The sequence below is a fragment of the Saccopteryx leptura genome, chromosome 1 (assembly GCF_036850995.1).
Source record: "Saccopteryx leptura isolate mSacLep1 chromosome 1, mSacLep1_pri_phased_curated, whole genome shotgun sequence".
NCBI classification, from domain to species: Eukaryota; Metazoa; Chordata; class Mammalia; order Chiroptera; family Emballonuridae; genus Saccopteryx; species Saccopteryx leptura.
Window position 1 is genome coordinate 154355840 of NC_089503.1, and position 19381 is coordinate 154375220.

A 19381-nucleotide genomic window follows, 5' to 3' on the forward strand; every position below is an offset into this window, starting at 1 on the left:
AACGAACACACATCCACCAGCTCAGTCTGTCTGTCTCTCTCCTGTTTGTACAAACGCGCCCCGGCTCGGCTCTCAGAACGTGTAAGAGCAGAGACCCCCAGGGCCCCGGAGTTCAATGTCACGCTGGGCAGAAGTGGAACGGGAGTGGAGGGAGCGCCGGCGCGCAGAGCCTTCCGGCCGGCAGGGGGCGTCCGCGGGGCGGCGCCGGCGCGCGGGCTGAGCGGAGCCTCCCGGCACGGGCCGCCCAGCCCAGCCCAGCCCAGCCCGAGTCGGAGCCGGAGCCGGAGCCGCGGCGCAGCCGGAGCGCAGCCACCGAGGGCAGCGGCGGCGGCGGGAGCGAGGCGCGCAGCGAGCAGCCGGCGGGCGGGGAGCAGCAGCCGCCGCCGCCGCCGCCGCCGCCGCGACGGGCAGGCGGGCTCGCGCGCAGCCGGCTCGGCCCCAGCCCCGCAGCTGCGAGCCCCCCGGCGCGTCCGGACCCGGCGCCGCGTCCCCCGGGCATGGAAGGCGGCGGCAAGCCCAACTCGTCGTCCAGCAGCCGGGACGATGGCAACAGCGTCTTCCCCTCCAAGCCGTCCGCGACGGGCGCGGGGCCGGCCGGGCCCGAGAAGGGACTGGGCAGCCCTCCGGGGGGCGGCGGCCCGGGCGCCAAGGAGCTGGGCAACTCCGTGTGCTTCAAGGTGGACGGCGGCGGCGAGGAGCCGGCCGGGGGCCTGGAGGACGCCGAGGGGCCCCGGCGGCAGTACGGCTTCATGCAGCGCCAGTTCACTTCCATGCTGCAGCCCGGCGTCAACAAATTCTCCCTCCGCATGTTCGGGAGCCAGAAGGCGGTGGAGAAGGAGCAGGAAAGGGTTAAAACTGCAGGCTTCTGGATTATCCACCCCTACAGCGACTTCAGGTGAGGGCTGCGGGCGGGGCGCGCGCGGCCGGGTGGCGCCGCGGGACCCCCGCGCGGGCCGGGCCGGCTCCCCAACTAGTTGGCACCCGGGACCGCTAAGGACGAGGCGTTGCCGTGGCCTGAAAACCCCGAGTGCCTGGCCGTCTTTGCTTCGCCAACTTTGGGGACCGATCGGGTGGAGGGAAAAAGGCCAGGTTGACACCCCCCCCCCCCATGGGAGGATGCTTAAGTTGCGCCTGGAAACTTTTACTTCGGAGATGACAGTGTAAGGAGGCGGCCAGAAAGTGGTTTTGGGGGTGTCACCCTTCCCCGCTCCGAAAAAGCGCGTCCCTCCCCAAAGGAAAAGAGGCGCTCCTGGGGCAGAGTGGAGGTCGGGCCGGGCGGCCGGGGACAGTCACCCCACAGGTCCCAGCCGATCCGGCCGCTCGTCTGCTCTAGGCACCCCCGGGCATTCTCAGGGCATCTCTGCAGACCGTGGCCGGCAGGCTGGGCACGGCGGCCCGCGCTCGGACAGCCCCGACTTGAGAGTTCGGTGCCGCGGGCGCTGCGGGGCTGGGCGGGAGCGTGACGGGCCACCGAGCCCTGACAAACACGCTCCGGCGTTCCCAGAGCCCCTTCCCGAAACACGGGGACACCGAGCTTGACCTTGACTCCAAGTCTCTTTCAGAACCCTCCTTCCCGTTGTCCCCAGCTCAGAACAAGGCCAGGGAGCTGTCAGCTGTCAGGATGACTGCTTCTGAGACTTAACATGAAGACATTTCCTGATCTTGTTTGTCGCCCAAGTCTTCATTCGCTTATTATTAGCATGTTTAGAGATTATCAAATGAAGGTCGTGAAGTAGATCCTCTTAGCGTGCGCACACCCTGAAGCCACGTTATTTTAGTGCCTGAATATCAAGGCTGGGCTTTCCATTTCAAAAAAAAAAAAAAAAAGGAACTCAGAGTGGCATTAATTAATTATTTAACTGAACTCGTTCGAAAAGGAATCACAAAAGAAGTGTGCGTGCCAGCTAATCAGTTTTAATAGTTGTCCATTCAACAGCAAACAAATGTAACAATAAAAAAGCAGCTTGCTTTGAGTGCTGTTTTAAAACTAAGGGAAATTGTCATCAATTTCCGGCCTTGGTGGAGCTGTCCACAGTTCTGAAAACCCAGACTCCCGCCACGCTTCGCCTTGGCGTGTCTGTCTTCCCCTTCTCTGAGATATGTATTGTCTTGGAAATAAGTAGTCTCTGTTATTTATAGATAGAGTAAATGGATTTTAGGAAGTGGTATAATTTTAAGGTTATTATTTGCAAAAGCACAGCAAAATCCAAGGGAAGACTTATGAAACATAATGACATTTACAGTCCATAGAAAATAAGAGTTTTAAATAATGTTCATATTAAAAGGATCTACTAACATGAGTCCTCCACTAGGAAGATACTTATAGAATCAAAGAGATAAATGACTTTGTCCTGAAGTATATAAGATTGTCGTGTTCTTTAGAATTTTAAAGGTTGAAATTAAATATAGAATGCCAACTATCTCAGTCCTCAGTGGTAGTATGTTGCAACATATGTTACAATTTTTTTAATGAAAAAACTTTATATGGCAACAGCCTTCAGTCTTAACAATAAAAGTAAGCATGATCTTTCTAGAAATATATTTGGTTCAGTACTCACATGCAAATAAAATGCTAAACTTTAATTTCACACCCAATTAAATGATTACAAAAGATATTTTTATTTTTTGAACAATGTGTAAAGACTACACTTTTCAAAATAAAGTTATATATCAAACAATTAAACTTTTTCCACTTACTGAGTAAAAACATAAGGCCATCTTTCAAGCATTGAAACAGCGTGCCAAAATCATTTTACTGAATGAAATTCATGAAATTAAAGATTCTCCACATTTTTCCAAGTAAGTCCTATGAGACAAAAATATCTCTTTAAAAAGAAAGAAATGTTACCAGAAAAGGAATAAGTTGAAATCAGATGGTGGTTCAAGTTTATCATGCATTTTAAAGAAACGAGAAAGGACTAAGAAGTGAACTAATAGTCTAAATAAATTACATTGTGGAATAGTTTGGAATGTTTGCATAACTAACTGCATAATTGGAAAGAAAATGACATACATAAATTAAACAATTACTCTGATTTAGATTTTTTAATTGGAAGATAGCTGAAAAAATATATTTTAAAAATTATGATGACAGTATTTCTAAAACAACAAACTAAAGTAACAATCGTGTAAATGCTTATTTGAAGGAGAAAATTCTGACAGTGATTTTGTCTAAAGGAAAAGCAATGATAAGCAATCTTCAACAAATAGATGTGTAGTGGTCATGGTCCGTGCACCACAGGGCTCCTTTCTGAGGAAGACCCTTGAAGGAAACGTTCTTGGCTATGAGTCCTACAATGCCAAACTTATGCTCAGTAATTTATCAACTGAGAAAGTGACACAAGAACAGATTTCCATTGGGTCACGTGTTGTAGATAAGGATCCCCAGAGGGTGTTTTGCTGGACACTTTCTGAAACCTTTGCCTGGCCAGGCAAGTTTACCCCTCTGCTCTTTGTTCCGCGCCAGCTGCTGGTGGTGGTGTGAGCCTGCTACCCCAGGGCATGTCTGGACTTGAACACTGTGGCTAATGATGGAGTAGCTCTCCTTTCTCAGGATGCTTTCTTTCCACTCTCTGGTTCCTTGCCACTTCCCAGGGGGCAGGGCAGGGCTCCCACGGAGACCCCAGGAGAACCAGCCATGTGCCTCTCATGCAGCAGCCCCAGAGAGCTGTTGCCACGTCTGACAAGTGGTTTCTTCCTGCCCCTGGTGTAAGTGGCGCAGAGGCTTGGTATTTCTCTTCTTTCTCAGGGGAGGAGGATGTTAGAGAACTTCAGGATGCAACTAGAGTCCAATACTATCAATCCTGTTGGGAAAATTGGATGGGAGCTAGAAAATTTAGTAATAAATCATATACATATATATATATATTGATCTCTAATCACTCAAACGAGGGAATCTAGTTCCTTAAAGAATAAAATTACATTGATATTTACAAAGTGAGGACATAGGGTCCATCTTATCGACTTTGATGTGAACAGCACCCGCAAATATTTAATTTGGAGATTAACTTTGACATTTTGAGATTACTGACAGTGATTATCTATTTATTAGCTAAACTTTCACTTTTCACTTATTTAATATAAAAAAAATGACACTGGCCAAGCACTGTTTTTTCACAGCCAATCCATACTTATGATAGAATCATTCCAACGATTAAAAGAATATTTAGAATACTTTTGTGGATGGGTTTTATTACGCGAGTAGTTTACCGTGGACGAATTTATGACCAGACTATTTGCCTTTTTGCGGGATTCTGACATGATTTTGTGGGAGAGCCCTTACATAAGGGCTCTTTTAAAAATAATGCCTGTATTCCATGTATGCTGTCTGTCAACATCTTGCTTTTGGTAAAGGAGATTTCATATCTTGACTTTACTGCTTCCACTGCTTTTCATCGATTAGTCTGAGTAACTGTGTGAAAAGCTTATTGAGCCACAAGGTACCCGAGGTCTCAAGAGATCAGAGTCTCTTCCTGAAGAAGGGACTTTCTGGGTTTCCATCTCTGCCTCGCTTTGCATTCGCAACTGTAGTGATGTCAGAGGTCACTGATGTGTTGTTCCTCAGTGAAGGGAAGCCTCCCCTATGGTACACAGTTAGTTGGAGACAGACCTCTCATTCCTAGGGGCTTCTCTCCAGGAAACAGCCCGGCCCTCTGGGTTTTGAAGACTAATTAGCCCACTGTTAGGATATGTTTGTGCTGAATGTGCCCTGTGTTCCCCCAGTGCTGCTCCTGTTATTTCCTCTCAGTATCGCCACAGCCGACATGGACCATAAGCGTTTAATTCTTGTTCTCCGTTAGGTGAACCTTTCTAGATCTTACAATTTCAATTAAGTTTCTTCTTAGTGGCTCTGACAACTTTTAGGCCCAATTAAAGTGAAGTTATTGAAAAGATTTGGAAAGTATGGATTTTTTTCTCAGTTACTCTTTCTAAGTAGTCTTGTAAGTTATATAACTTTATGATTTCTTAAATGTTTCACTCTTTTATTGCGTTTATGATTTTATAGTGATATAATATTAATATATTAAGAGATATTTTGTTTACTTTCTGAGCAACTTTTCCTTTAAACCTACTTCTGGGGACTTGGTATGAACTGAGAGTCATTGGGAAGATGCACTACTACCAATTTATATTTAATTATATGGACTCATATTTATGAATTTCAATGTGGAGTCATAATGAATTTTAAATACATTAGAACTTATTACTATCATAGGATATTTAACAAAATCTAATTAAATTACATCTGCTTGATCAAAAAACATACACCAAAGAAACACCAACACCAAAAAGCATTTTAATTGTTTTTGTAATTATGCATTATTCCACTTGGTGAACATATGTCCCAAAGGCAGGATGAGGCAAGCAGAATATATCTGATGTGATTTTCATGGGAGCATTTTGCCATTCTGGGTGTGGTTCTTGTGCTTAACAGGTAATTCACTTCTCTTTTTAGAAAAAGGGTTGGGCTTAAGGCAAGGACTTCCTTGTTTAAGTACCTTACCGATTATGGCTGACCATTAGCACTTCATGAGGAGCACCAAACATTTTCAGGGTCTAACACATTTTCATTTCATCATTCTGTAAAGAAATAGCAAACTTTAAATTAGGCTGACACCATATATTTTAGAAGCAGAGGTAGTGGTAATGAAGGAAAAATCTGCCTGCATTAGGGAAAAGGACTATTTCCACTTACACTAAGTACTCTTCTAAAAATAATGTTCTTTGTGAAGGCGTCTTCATGTACAACTTATTATTATTCCAGAAGAAAGTTAAGAGAAAATGGTGATGCTCTCTGGTGCATCCTGGAATTTTCTGTATTTTTGCCAAATAAACCTTCCTGGCTCTATGTGTGTGTGTATGTGACATAAATTATTCAAGGGACATCTGTGTACAATTATGTGCATTCAAACTTACATGGTGGGTCAAAAGTAGGTTTATAGTTCTGAGCATGTGAAACAACTTATTCTTTTATTATTTATTATTATATTATTTTCTATATAATTACTATAAATCTACTTTTGCCCCATCCTGTTTATGGATATTGATTATTTAAAAATTTTTTTTGAACTTATTGGAGTGACATTGGTTACCAAAATTATATAGGTTTCAGGTGCACAATTTTTTAGCACATCACCTATATATTGCATTGTATTTTCACCACCCTAAGTTGTCTTTCTCCATCACTTAGATGTTAATTATTTTTTGAACTGAGCATTTATCTGACATATTTCACCCAAGTTAAGTGACAAAAATTGATTTCATGACCCTTTTCAAATTTCTGAATCAATTTCTCCATAATACTTTTCAACAGTTTCACCGAATAACTGACCACTCAGTAAGAGCAAAGCAGCAAAATTGCACGTGCCCTGGATTTACAATTTGGAAACCTTGCTTACATAGATCTGGCTTTATTTTCACAACATTCACTCTAACTCCAAAGAAGTGAGGCTAATTGGACACATAGAGTTAGCAGCTCTTTACGAATTTTGTATGTTCACTGTGCATTTCCAGTATTTCAGTATTATAAATAGTGCTGCAGCAAACATCTTTGTGCATCCCTTGTCATTGCATTCTGGGCAGAGTTCAGGGAATGGAATTACTAGCTGTGAATAGTTTAGCAATTCTATGCACATGAATTTTACCAGTTAGTATGGCTATCAGTTGAGACACCTTTTGAAATTTTAAGAGTCATGTAGGTTCAACTATGTTGGTATTCCTGTTTAGATATGCACCGGCAGTTTTAGGACAGAAAGTCAACACTGCATCCATTCTATTCAACAGAGTGTGGCAAGACAAATAATGCCATACTATGTCTAAGAATGTCATCATTCTGCTTCAAACCCTTTGGAGGCTTCCCATTGCTGTTAGCATAAACTTGACAACCCTCCATGAGCTACAAAAGACCCTGCATCATTTCAACCATCTCTGCAGCCTCATCATACAATGCTTGCTTCCTCACTGTGTTCCAGCCACCTGGGTGAATTTGCAGTTCCTAGGACAAACTGGGTTCTCTCCTTCTTATTTTGTATTTTTTGTTTTTGTATTTTAATTTTAATCCCACTGCCTGAAATGATCTTTTCCTGGCTCATCATTCTGCATCATAGCTAGTTTCTCTTTGTCGGCTGGCTTTCGGTTTCATCACTGCAATTACCTTGAACACCTGTCCCTTCCTTTTCGGTTTTGTTAGGGCCACTTGTTTCATCAGAACTTACATTTATGTTTCATGTGTGTTCCTCCAGTAGAATTTGAGCTCCACAACCTCACCAGTATTATTCAATTATATATTGCTAATGCCATAAAAATGCACAGTAGTAGACTTTTTTCCTGCCTAGCTTTCTCCAACACTTCGTTTTCCAACAGATTTTTAAGAGGATTGACACACCATACAATTCACTCATTTAAAGTGTGTGATTGAATGTTTTCTAATAAGTTCATAATTGTGCAACCATTACCACAGTCAATTTTAGAACATTTTCTCACCTCAGGAAGAAACCCCATGCCCATTAGCACTCATGACTCCCATCCTCTTCTCCTCCTGCCCCCATAGCTTTTGGCAAACACTAATGTACTTTCTGCCCCTATAGATTTTTCTTCCTCTGGACCAGGGGTCGGGAACCTTTTCGGCTGAGAGAGCCATGAACGCCACATATTTTAAAATGTAATTCCGTGAGAGCCATACAACGACCCGTGTATGATCGCATTATCCAATAAAAATTTGGTGTTGTCCCGGAGGATAGCTGTGATTGTCTCTAGCCACCCGCAACCATGAACATGAGTGGTAAAAAATGAATGGATTGTAATACATGAGAATGTTTTATATTTTTAACATTATTATTATTTTTTTTTATTAAAGACTTGTCTGCGAGCCAGATGCAGCCATCAAAAGAGCCAATCTGGCTCATGAGCCATAGGTTCCCGACCCCTGCTCTGGACACTTCATATCAATGGACTTGTGCACTATGTAGTCTTTCTTACTAAGTTTTTGTCACTTAGCACAAAGTTTTCAAGTTTCATCCATATTGTAGGATGTTTCATACAGTACTTTCTTTCTCTCTTTGTCTCTCTCTTTCTTTCTCTCTCTTTTCCTTCCTTCCTTCCTTCCTTCCATCCATCCTTTTTTTGGGCTGAATATTATTCCATTGTATGGTTATACCAACTTTTATGTATCCATTCATCGGTTGACAGAAACCTACAACATTTTCCAGGTATAAAAGTATTATCTTTTCTTTGGTATAGAATGCTACAGTATTGACTATTTAAAATAGCTTTTAAGGAAAATTCTGATTGCATTGTCTTGCTTGTACTACTTTCTGTTCATTATTATTTTCATCAGAAAATGACACCACTGTACCATTTGAGATCTTAGTTCACATCAGATAAATGTTATGCAGGAGCTAAATACGATGGTTTATAACTTGCTACATTATTTCATTTCATTTTATTTTTAGTGAGAGAGACAGGGAGAAGCAGAGAGAAGGACAGATAGACAGGAAGGGAGAGAAATGAGAAGCATCAATTCTTCATTGCAGCACCTTAGTTGTTCATTGATTGCTTTCTCATATGTGCCTTGACTGGGGGACTACAGCAGAGCAAGTGACCCTTTGCTCAAGCCAGTGACCTTGGGCTCAAGATGGTGAGCCTTGCTGAAACCAGATGAACCTGCACTCAAGCTGGTGACCTTGGAGTTTTGAACTTGGGACCTCCATGCCCTACTCCGATGCTCTATCCACTGCCACTGCCTGGTCAGGCTATTTACATTTTATTGTCAAATTAAATAGTCATGAAAAAGAGTTGTTTAGAAATATGATTTAAGAAAGATTGCAAGTTTGAAACAATGATTTTAAAATCTTTCTGGACATCATTTTATAGCAGATGTCACTTATTGCCTTTACAGAATATTAACCTTATTTTTTTAAAAAGAGAATATACCTTACAAAATTATACAGCCTTAGTTGTTTGAAAGACATGAAGAGAACCTGGGAAAATGGATTATGTAAATTTTATGAGTAGTACCTATAGGGAGAATGAATATTAGTTATTTTCCTCTAGTTGAGTCATTCATTGTTATTTTTATAAAGCTTTCTTATTCTAGGCAATCAATTTGGTAATTGTCTCTAATAGTCATGTAAGTGAATTAAGATAAAGATTAAAAACATATTATTTGGGATTCAGATGTATTTCTTATTCATATACCATAGCAGAAATATATGCTAAAAGCACCTAGTTAGGGTTGTATATGTATTAAACAATATTAAAAAACCCCAGAATTCTATTAACTGCAGTTATTGATTCTATTAATCATTCATGGCCATCCATTTCCGTTCATTTCAGCTCCCAGCCTCACAGAAGACATTAAAAGTCAAAGGAAGGCTGTGGACCCACAGCCCTGGTAAAATGCATATATTCATAAAAATTTTGTCTGTGATGTCATGAGATTTGTGGTTCCCTTTAAGCACTTATTTTTGGACTCCTAGTTAAGATTTGACCCCTAGTTAAGACTTCCTGAACTATTTAATATTTTTCCACCGAAATATGACACTAAAAACAATGGAAGGTACAGGGAGATAGAGTTTTGCTTGGACTATCCATTGAATAATTCGAGCTGTCGCTAGAAAGACTCACCTTGAGAAGTGGAAACTCCCATGTCAATCAAGTTGTCTAATTTTAAGGCTAGAGACCTTGTCAGCAGGGATAAAATACAGATTTGTTGTGCTTGAGTCAGTCAGTGCAATGGAGCACAGCCTTACAGCCAGAGGTATATTTGGGATGAAGATATTTTGCATAGGATGTTTACCTGACTCAGAAAGCTTATTTGAACCAACTGAGACATGATAGACTCAACTGTCAAATGGCTGATTATAAGGTAAATGTATTAAAATATATCAGTAACTTTCCTAAGTATTAGTAACTATGATGGAGGATATAGAATAGAAAAAAAAAAAGACTGAATACAAAAACCAGAAATAGAAACTAATATATACCCAAATCTGAAAACTTCAAGTCAATATAAAAAGATGTTATATAATAAGTAGTATTATCTGACTAGAATAATTGAGTAAAATTCATTCTTATGAACTTGCAACAAAATTAAATCCAAATAGGTTTAAATTTATAAAAGGTAAAAAATAACTAAAATCAGTGTTTCTAGACAAATATTAGTGAATTATTTAAAAATACTGCTATGGGGAATAGCTTTCTAATATGTGACTCCAAAGACAGTCCTGAAACCTTTTAAAATAGCAATTTGACCCTGTATAATATAATTTTTTTGAAAATATAAAAAAACTTGTTAGTTATCTTACAAAAAGATGACATATTTGCAAATATATGGATGCAGGATGACTGCTGTAAAATTTTTAATAGTGGTAGAAAATTATGTACAAATATAACCTGAGTAAAATTTTAACCCTGTCCAAAACCCTGGTTATTATCTATTCTTCATATCTCTGCCCTGCCTTTTCCTCATAGAACTTATCATAATTTATAATACTAAATGTTTTGTTAGTCTGGTTTGATTTTTACCTTCCCTTTGCTGTAATTTAAGCCTCACTTAAGGTGAAGGATTTTTTTTAAAAAAAATTGTTTTAACCACTCTATTCCCAAGGCTAGATGCATGCATGGCACAACATAGGCACTCAATAAATATAAATGAATGAAGAAATTTTGGCAATGTTATTCTCAATCTTGGTTTTTACACAATTTTCAACAACCAGTTGGTCTTTCCCCCCTGTATTTCCTACAGAAACTTGAATATTTTAATCCAGTATGGATAGCCTCATCTAATACATAGAAACATGCATTTAGGAAAAAGATTTGAAGACATTTGAAATATACATACATACTCATATTAATTCTGTTTACCATAATTCTTGTTTTTTAAAAATTTCGGGATATATTTTGTAGAGATCTTAGGATGGCTTTTGCTTCACAGCCTTATAAAAGCTATTTAAAATGTCATTGCTTTTGGAATCAATGCTATTTTCATCAAAACAGAGTTGAAAATATATCTCTTTGGGCAATGACATTTAAGAAGGAATGACGTTATTTTCTTGTACGTATCATTTTTGGTCTTTCCCCAGATTGTGCTGCTTGGTGTAACAGTGCACATTTCATTTCAAGACCTATTGTATAGGGATGAGAAATGAGCACTGTCTTTTAGGCATATTAATAAAATACAGAGTCAATGGTTTGAAAGGGCATTAATTTTGATTTTTAACTCTCTGGTGAGTATGTTATTTTATTGTCTTCACCAAACTTAAAGAAAAAAACATTCCAACCCAAATTGTTTTGAACGAATACTATTAAACTGGCCTTTGAATTAAGTTAATGGAAAAGATAGCATAGATCTTGATATAGGAAAATTGAAGTTGACATAATTTTCAAAAGGAAAGGGGATGTGAGTTTGAGAAGAAAGTGGCAGCTTAGTTTTTTGCAAATAAAAAACAGATTGAACAAATAGATAGTAAAATCAATAACACCATGGATAACTTCTATAGCAAAATTATTCTCACAAAACTAAAAGATGAGAAGGTTGGGACAAACCTACAAAAACTACAAGACCTGAGTTTAAGTCAAAGCAAGGCCATCTGGGTGGACCCCCTATATAACCAACAGGTATTTTCTGGAAAAGCAGTTCAAAAGTGTGATGACATTCATGCAGTCCAATAGCAGGAGGTCGGCATTAATTCAAAGAGACGTAATAGTGCTTTAGTGGTTTCTCTACAAGACACGGGATCATAAACATGAATTCACTTATTCAGGAAATATTTACTGAGTGTTGAGTATGTGTTCAGGGACTAGTAGGTGCTTCAGCTACCAATAAAGCTGAAACCAAGTCATAGCCTTTCAATGGCTTTTTGTCTAGTAAAAAAGAAAAGCACAAAAGGAGAGAAAGAATGTCAATAGGGGAATTGTACAACATGATATACCACTAGGGAAAATAATTTTGTATTAATTCTATAATATTCAATCATTAACTACATTTTATAAATTTTTTACCATGTATTTCTCAGATTTTTTTAAACCATCAAAAGTAATCAATACTTTTTCTCTTTCTTTCTTTCTTTCTTTCTTTCTTTCTTTCTTTCTTTCTTTCTTTCTTTCTTTCTTTCTTTCTTTCTTTCATTTTGCAGTTACTCTACTGGGGTAAAATTATCTTAGAATTTTAACATTTAAGTCTTTATTAGTCTTTTGTCACACACTGTTGTGATTCCAGAAAGCAAAAAGGATTTCCAGGCTTGTCTTAGAAGTCAATCAAGGGAAGAATTATTTCAGAACTATGTGCTTAGAAGAGAGAAGAAAAATCCATGGGAAAATAGCAAAGCAATTGACTTATTGACTGAAATACAGACTGCCTCTCTATTTCTTTCCACTGTAAAATGAAGCTAATTTCTATTCCTTCTGTATCAACAAATCATGTTGGAAAGAGAGAGAAAAGCTCTTAACCTACTTTTCTATCTTCAATTTTTAACTTTATCATGCTTGTTAATTGCCTGGGTGTCCTTTAACCATCTATTTCCATGATTCTTTCCCAGAGGCTTGGTTTAATTTTAAAAGTGCAGTGTGTTCAGCCCTAATTATGTGAGAGCTCACTGCTGGCAGACAGCAAGAGTCAGCAATGACCAAAATGTGTTCTTAAATCTGAGCCACGGACGGACACCACAAGCACATTGCTGTAAACGTTTAATGACTGGGAAATACAACTATATAAGGTAGTATTTTGAAGCTAGTGACATTTCAAAATAGGATTTATTCCTGGAACATAATTTCACTAACAGTGATTTTTAAAACATATATATTTTTTGGAATTTTATGTTTGTTTGTTTTTTTTTAATTTCTCTCATTAAGTATTTAAATAAGCTAAACACCCACACGGTCTCAAATTCTTTTCATAATCAGTGACTAGACATGAAGTGGTTATACTTTATTTAGGTGAGGATAAAGTTGACAAAATATGCAGTCTGTGTGCCTAGAAATATGGTCCATTGGTTTCTTTGTGAAGCATGCCACTACGTTGACTCAAATGTCTACAATAAATAAAAATTTTAGGCATTACCTGTCACAGTTATTTTTACATTAATGTAGTGGGGGAAAGAATTACTGTTAAAATGTTTTGACTGGTCACACATGGGAAAAACAACAGTCAGTGGTTTATTCTACAAAAGATAGTCAGATGTGTTATGACCTGCTAAGTTCTATGTGCCAGACACTGCTCTGAATGTCTTCATTTATATTATCTCACGGAGTTCTTACAGCAAACGCACAACAGATACTATTTGTGTCAAATTACAGCTTAGAAAACCAGATTATAAAGAGGTTAAGTAGCCAGACAGCCTCTAAGTGGAGAAGCTGGGATTTGAACCCAGGGATCTGGCTTAGAGCCCAGATCTTAACACTATCCTTTGTTCCCAAAGGAATTCAGTCATATCCTGATCCAGTGACTCAGTCTTTTTCTTGACTTTACAAAAAAAAATGTAGTGTTAGAATTTACATATTCTCATCCTGTCTGTAAGAATCTGAGTTATGCAGCTGATAGTCTTAAGTGAGGAATGGTGTCCCATCATTTGAATATTGGTTGCGGTTTTCTGAGAGCTTTGTGCATTTCGTATTAGTTCTTCATGTTGGATTGGATCCTGTGTGTCAAAACCTAATTATTCCAAGTGCTCATTTGTTTTTCTAAGAAGCTAAATATTTGACAGTAAAGAGTTAAGCATAAATTTTGAACATTAAAATGTTTTTACTCAGGAGGGCAAATAAAACAGAAATAAAACTACAAAGATTGCTTCTGATTTTACTTCAGTTTAATACTTCAGAAAATAGAAGAACTAGTGAAAACCATTATTTTTCCTAAAAAATACTTTTTTTTCTCTTTTATTATGTTTTTCTGTAATCTTTTAATGAACAATCTTACTGAAATGAACAGACTGTTGAGTGAAAATAGCAATAAAGAACTGTACTCATAATGGAGGCATTGGAAAGTGGTAGGAGTAAAAAAAGCTATAAAACTTTAGCTACTGATATTATTGAAGATAGATGTAGTTATTACACAAAAAGGTCAATGTTTGCCATTAGGATACAATCTACCACCACAGGAATGCTGTTTACCACACAGCTTATAAATTGGAGTTTGTTGGCTATTAATGGATTACAGTTGCTTGGGAAATTTTTGGAAGGTTATTATTAGAATTTGAATCTACTAAAAAAAAAGGCAGCTAAAAAAAGCAACATATAATGTGTGAGGTATTATGTGGCAGATGACTGAGAAATTCCCTGCAAACGACAGGCCTATTGTACCTCTGAAATCACTCCCTCTGGATTCTTAAGGTTGGGTAATAAGATATTCCAGCTAATAGTATCACTGCTTTCAGAAAAAATTATGTCATAACTCCCATTACTTATTGGGACTCTGTAGTTATAGAAATAACCTGAAGATACTAAATCCCAAAGAGAATTAGAATGAAAGAGAGCAGAGATACTAGAGAATTAGGGAGAATCCTGCTGAAATGTATATCTTTAAGAGCGGAGTTAATTTGCCTGGCCAGGTGGTGATGTAGTGGAAAGAGCGTTGGCCTGGGATGCTGTGGACCCAGGACCACAAGGTCACTGGCTTGAGCATGGGCTCATCCAGCTTGAGCACTGGCTTGAGCGTGGGATCAGAGACATGACCCCATGTTTGCTGGCTTGAGCCCAAGGTCTCTGGCTTGAGCCCAAGGACACTGGCTTGAGCAAGAAGTCACTCTGTCTGCTGTAGCCTGCCAGTGAAGGCACATATTAGAAAGCGATCAATGAACAACAGGTGCTGCAAATATGTTGATGCTTCTCATCTCTCTCTCTTCTTGTCTGTCTGTCTGTTTTGCAAACAACAACAACAAAACAGAGTTAATTTTAAATTCTTGGGAAAATGAGATAGATGATGTAAAAAGTTCTTATAATAATAGGTAATTAAAGATGCTTTTCATCATTTATTTTCCCTATTTTAGATAAAATTAATTTATTTATAAGGAACATATGCAAAACACTAAACAACACAAAATAAAACAAACACTTGGCTCTCAGTTATTTTTTTCTACATTTATAGTTTAGCTTTTACCTTTGCAGAGTTTTCAAAAGAGGGATTTATATTCAACTTCTCTCCCTTGCTTCGCATTACTTCTAAACCCTATATTATTGATTTTTCATTTGAATAGTATTCTGAGTAAACAAAAACCAATCAATCAACCAACCAACCAACCACCCAAACAACCAACCAACCAACCAACCAACCAACCAACCAACCAACCAACCAACCAAGAAGTCTTGTAAATGCCACTTTCCAGACGTTATTTAAATGAACTTTCATTGGCACTTGGCTCTTCTTGACTTCTCTGATCTTTTACTCCTCTGATTATTTTCCTTAATCTCTGTCCAGTACTTCTTAAAGCCCCTACCAGGCTCTAATCCTTACACCTTTCGCTTAAATGTCGTTGGTCCTCAAGGTGTCTTCTCTCTTCGCTGTACATCTTCTCCTTGGTCAGTGTTATCCATGACGGTGTCTTGAACTATCATTGCCTACATGCTGATTAATCCCCGATCTGTTCTAGCCCAGGCCATATTCCTTTGCTTCAGACCACATATAAAAACTACCTCTTTGATTTATTATGTCATCTTTGACCTGATGACCAAATCTGCTCTCCAGCTTATGTTTCCTTAAGGACTGAATGACCAAAAGTGGTACTTAATCCTATATCTCATTAGTATCCTAGGCTCCTACTTGATCTTCTCTGGACCTCAACCTCTAATGCACAGGAGTATAGTGAGCATGTATACACATGCGTGCACATACACACACGCATGCATGCACACACACACACACACCAGACTCATGAGACCTTACTTGTTCAACCTCCTATATATGTCTAAAATTCATTTACTTCTGTCCATCACCACAACCATGGATCGGGTCCTCTTCCTTTATTGTTTCTCTATTATGACTCATCCACTGACTTCTGGCATGGTTCCACCACTGTCTTCCAAACCAACACCATGTAGTTCCTACTACATTTTATTTGTATGTCAACATACCAACAACACTCTTGGTCTCAATTTTTGCATGTTTTCCAGCTATTTAGTATGTGTCTAAAGACAGAACCAAACTTATTTATTTATTTATTTATTTGTTTGTTTGTTTATTTAAGTGAGGAAGGAGTGAGAGAGAGAAAGTGGTGAGGGAGGAACAGGAAATATCAACTCCCACATGTGCCTTAACCAAGCAAGCCCAGGTTTCAAACTGGTGACTTCAGCATTCCTGGTTGACGCTTTACCTACTTTGCCACCACAGGTCAGGCCAAAACCAAAATTAAAATGAAATAGATAACTTTATCTAGTTATCTATTCTTTGGGGTAAGGCAGAGAGACAGTGTTGGCTTACAGAATTAAACTAGAGATAATAAAACTCCTCAGCTTTGCAATTCAATTCATACCATTTTAATAATTCCCCAGTATGCACTGGCCACCCTGGTAGATCCAGGACAGAGCGGTCAGTTTGCTTATTCTGAGCGTTCCCTCTTGTGTGAAAGACATGCATTAACTGTCTAATGAGAGACCATCTCTGATCATGAAGGAAAACTACAAAGTAGCTAATGAAAGACTAGAGCTAGGGAGTCAGTCTAGTCCAGGGGATGAAGGACAGCCTCTACAGAAGCAATAGCAGGAGCATGTTGTGTTCCTTTCCTCCAGTATTATAGTAGTTAGATGAGATCGGTAGACTCTGGTACATAGGTGGTGTACAGATAGGTCAGAGTGAATCACCTCTCAAGGATCATACTGCGTATTTATGTCCATAACTGCATCATCAACGCCTGTAAGCAATTTCCCTCTGGCGTGATTGTGTTTTGGTACATTCCCACGCTAGGCCCCAATTTCCCACAGATCTTCCAACACGGAAGTAACCATTCCTTTACTTTTCATTCCTGGGAATTTACTTATAATTCATATTCTGTTACTTGAGACCACATCCATTTTCTGGTTATTTTTGCCATTCTGTTCTTTTCTCTGTTTTTATTTTTTCAAACTTCTTCCAGAGCATTTATGTCTTCTGCCTCCTTTTGTTTGTGTTCCATCCCTGACATTTATCTGAGTGGTCTGTCTTGTTCTAAGTTTTGCTCAAACATATCCTACTCCAAACATGGCAAAATATTCTTCTGACTTCTTTATAAAGGAATACAAATCAAATATATATGCTTATTTTATCATTTTTCTATTGATTTAAGAAATAGGAAAGGAGAGAGAGAAAGAGAGAGAGAGAGAGAGAGAGAGAGAGAGAAGCATCAACTCATTGTTCCACTTAGTTGTTCCATTTCGTTGTGCACTCATTGCTTCTCTAACGTGCCCTGACTGGGGATGGAACCCGTGACCTATGTGCCAAGATGATGCTCTATCCACTGAACTATCCAGCCAGGGCCAGAAATATTTTAATAGTGTAATTATAGTTTTAGTTTATTGTATGTAATATGCATTAATATATTTTATTGATAAAACTACTATATGTGTAATCTATTTTTTCATCATTAGTATTACATTATCTATGAAATATACAGGAAAACAGCCAGATTTTAATATATACCTATCATTCCCTAAAGAGGAATACAAACAGAAACACACATACAGCAAATATACATATATTTATATCTACATATATAGATATATGGACACATCTCCACATATGCATATATATTTGCTTGTGTGTATATGTCTGTGTGCATTTTTCTAGAGCAAGTTATACCTGTATTCCTCTTCATTTAATGATGAGTGCACATTAAAAACCTGATTTTCCAATGGATCTCATTGAAATCTAATACTAATGACCATAAAGCAGATTAGACTGGAAAATTAAGTGATAAGGTCTATCTGAAATTTGATATAAAGTGATACCTCGAGACACAAAATCTGAGAATTGCGTGTATAGAGCCTAGCCATGTTAAAATAGACACCCATGCATAGCCGTACTTTGTAAGTAATAAGAAGCAGGGATCATGCGCATAACTGCAGAAGCAAGCTCCTTCTTGGTGTTGACCCAATCAGTGACCAGCAGGATTGAGTCTGGGCAAAGCTGCAAAGCAGTGATATGGGGTCTGCCTCCAGCCTTCGCCATAGCGGCTTCCCCTTCCACTCTTGAGCTTCTTTCCCATCAAAACAGGAAAGCACCTGACAGAACCCATTATTACGGGCATTCAGACTCAAGTAAAATGACTTTATCTTATTTTTGTACTTAAGTTTTTATATCTAATGGTAAGAGAGAAACTGTTCGCAGTGGAAAGTGAGCCAATTATTTGAATGCATGTAAGAGACGGGAGCTGTACAGAGATGACCTTTAAATCACATTAGGTTTACGTGGTGCTTTGTCAAGGTAAAGCTGATTTAGTACTTTGGGATGATCTAGGGAAAGGACAAAAGGTACAACTGAGTGTGACAAACAAGGCTGAGGCGGAGGCACGTGAATTTGTAAGGTCTTCTTGGTGTGGTGAGCGATTTTCCTCGAACAACTCAGCCTCCCTGTGTACACACAGAAACTGCAGATTTAACCCTTGATCCACATGTGAGTTTGGCTGCTGGATGTGTTTGCAGGATCAACTGTGGCTCAGTGGGCTAGAGAATGAGTGTTCTGGCTGATCTACCAGGAGCTTTAGTATGTTTGGGAAAGGAAGAGCCAAGAGATGCTGAAGTGAATGGGTTACAGACATGACATGGCTAGCAGATACAGTGAGAGACAGGACTTGGCTGATCTATGATCTGTTATGGGCCAAAAGGTGGTTTTATATTACTTCTGAGTCAGGAGCAAAGCTGGTATGTGCCTCAGTATTCAAGGGTGCGGCAAATTATCTGGAAGTATGTGGTAGTATGTCTCTCCCAAGATATACATTATAAAATTCAGAGTACTAGTATTGGTTCCAGAAAGGTTGTCTAATCATATTTTCCAGGAAATTATATCACCACTTATTTATATTTTCTAAATAGTAATAATTATTTGGGAATTCTGAAGTTATCTGCTTTCTGCATATAACATATAATAAGTGCTTTTATATTCACACTTCTCTTATTGAACATGCATTTATTCTGTACTTATTTTAATACATTTATTTTATTTTATTTTTTTACAGAGACAGAGAGAGAGTCACAGTGAGGGATAGACAGGGACAGACAGACAGGAACGGAGAGATGAGAAGCATCAATCATTAGTTTTTCATTGCGCATTGTGACACCTTAGTTGTTCATTGATTGCTTTCTCATATGTGCCTTGACCGTGGGCCTTCAGCAGACTTAAATAACCCCTTGCTCGAGCCAGAGACCTTGGGTCCAAGCTGGCAAGCTTTTTGCTCAAACCAGATGAGCCCGCGCTCAAACT

The 19381-nt window shown here is 39.0% G+C and overlaps 1 protein-coding gene across 2 annotated transcripts in view; it reads left to right on the plus strand.

The window, feature by feature from the left end:
- The first annotated feature begins 400 nt into the window (after nucleotides 1–400).
- HCN1 (hyperpolarization activated cyclic nucleotide gated potassium channel 1) overlaps nucleotides 401–19381 on the plus strand; it is a 338266-nt gene continuing 319285 nt past the window's right edge. Inside the window, exon 1 of one of the 2 annotated variants that reach the window (XM_066377963.1) lies at nucleotides 401–895. In XM_066377963.1, the coding sequence (XP_066234060.1) occupies nucleotides 498–895 (398 nt within the window). In that variant the 5' untranslated portion in view covers nucleotides 401–497. Of the gene's footprint in view, nucleotides 896–18512; nucleotides 18575–19381 lie in introns of those variants that run through there. The other variant, XM_066377973.1, reaches the window with a different exon arrangement.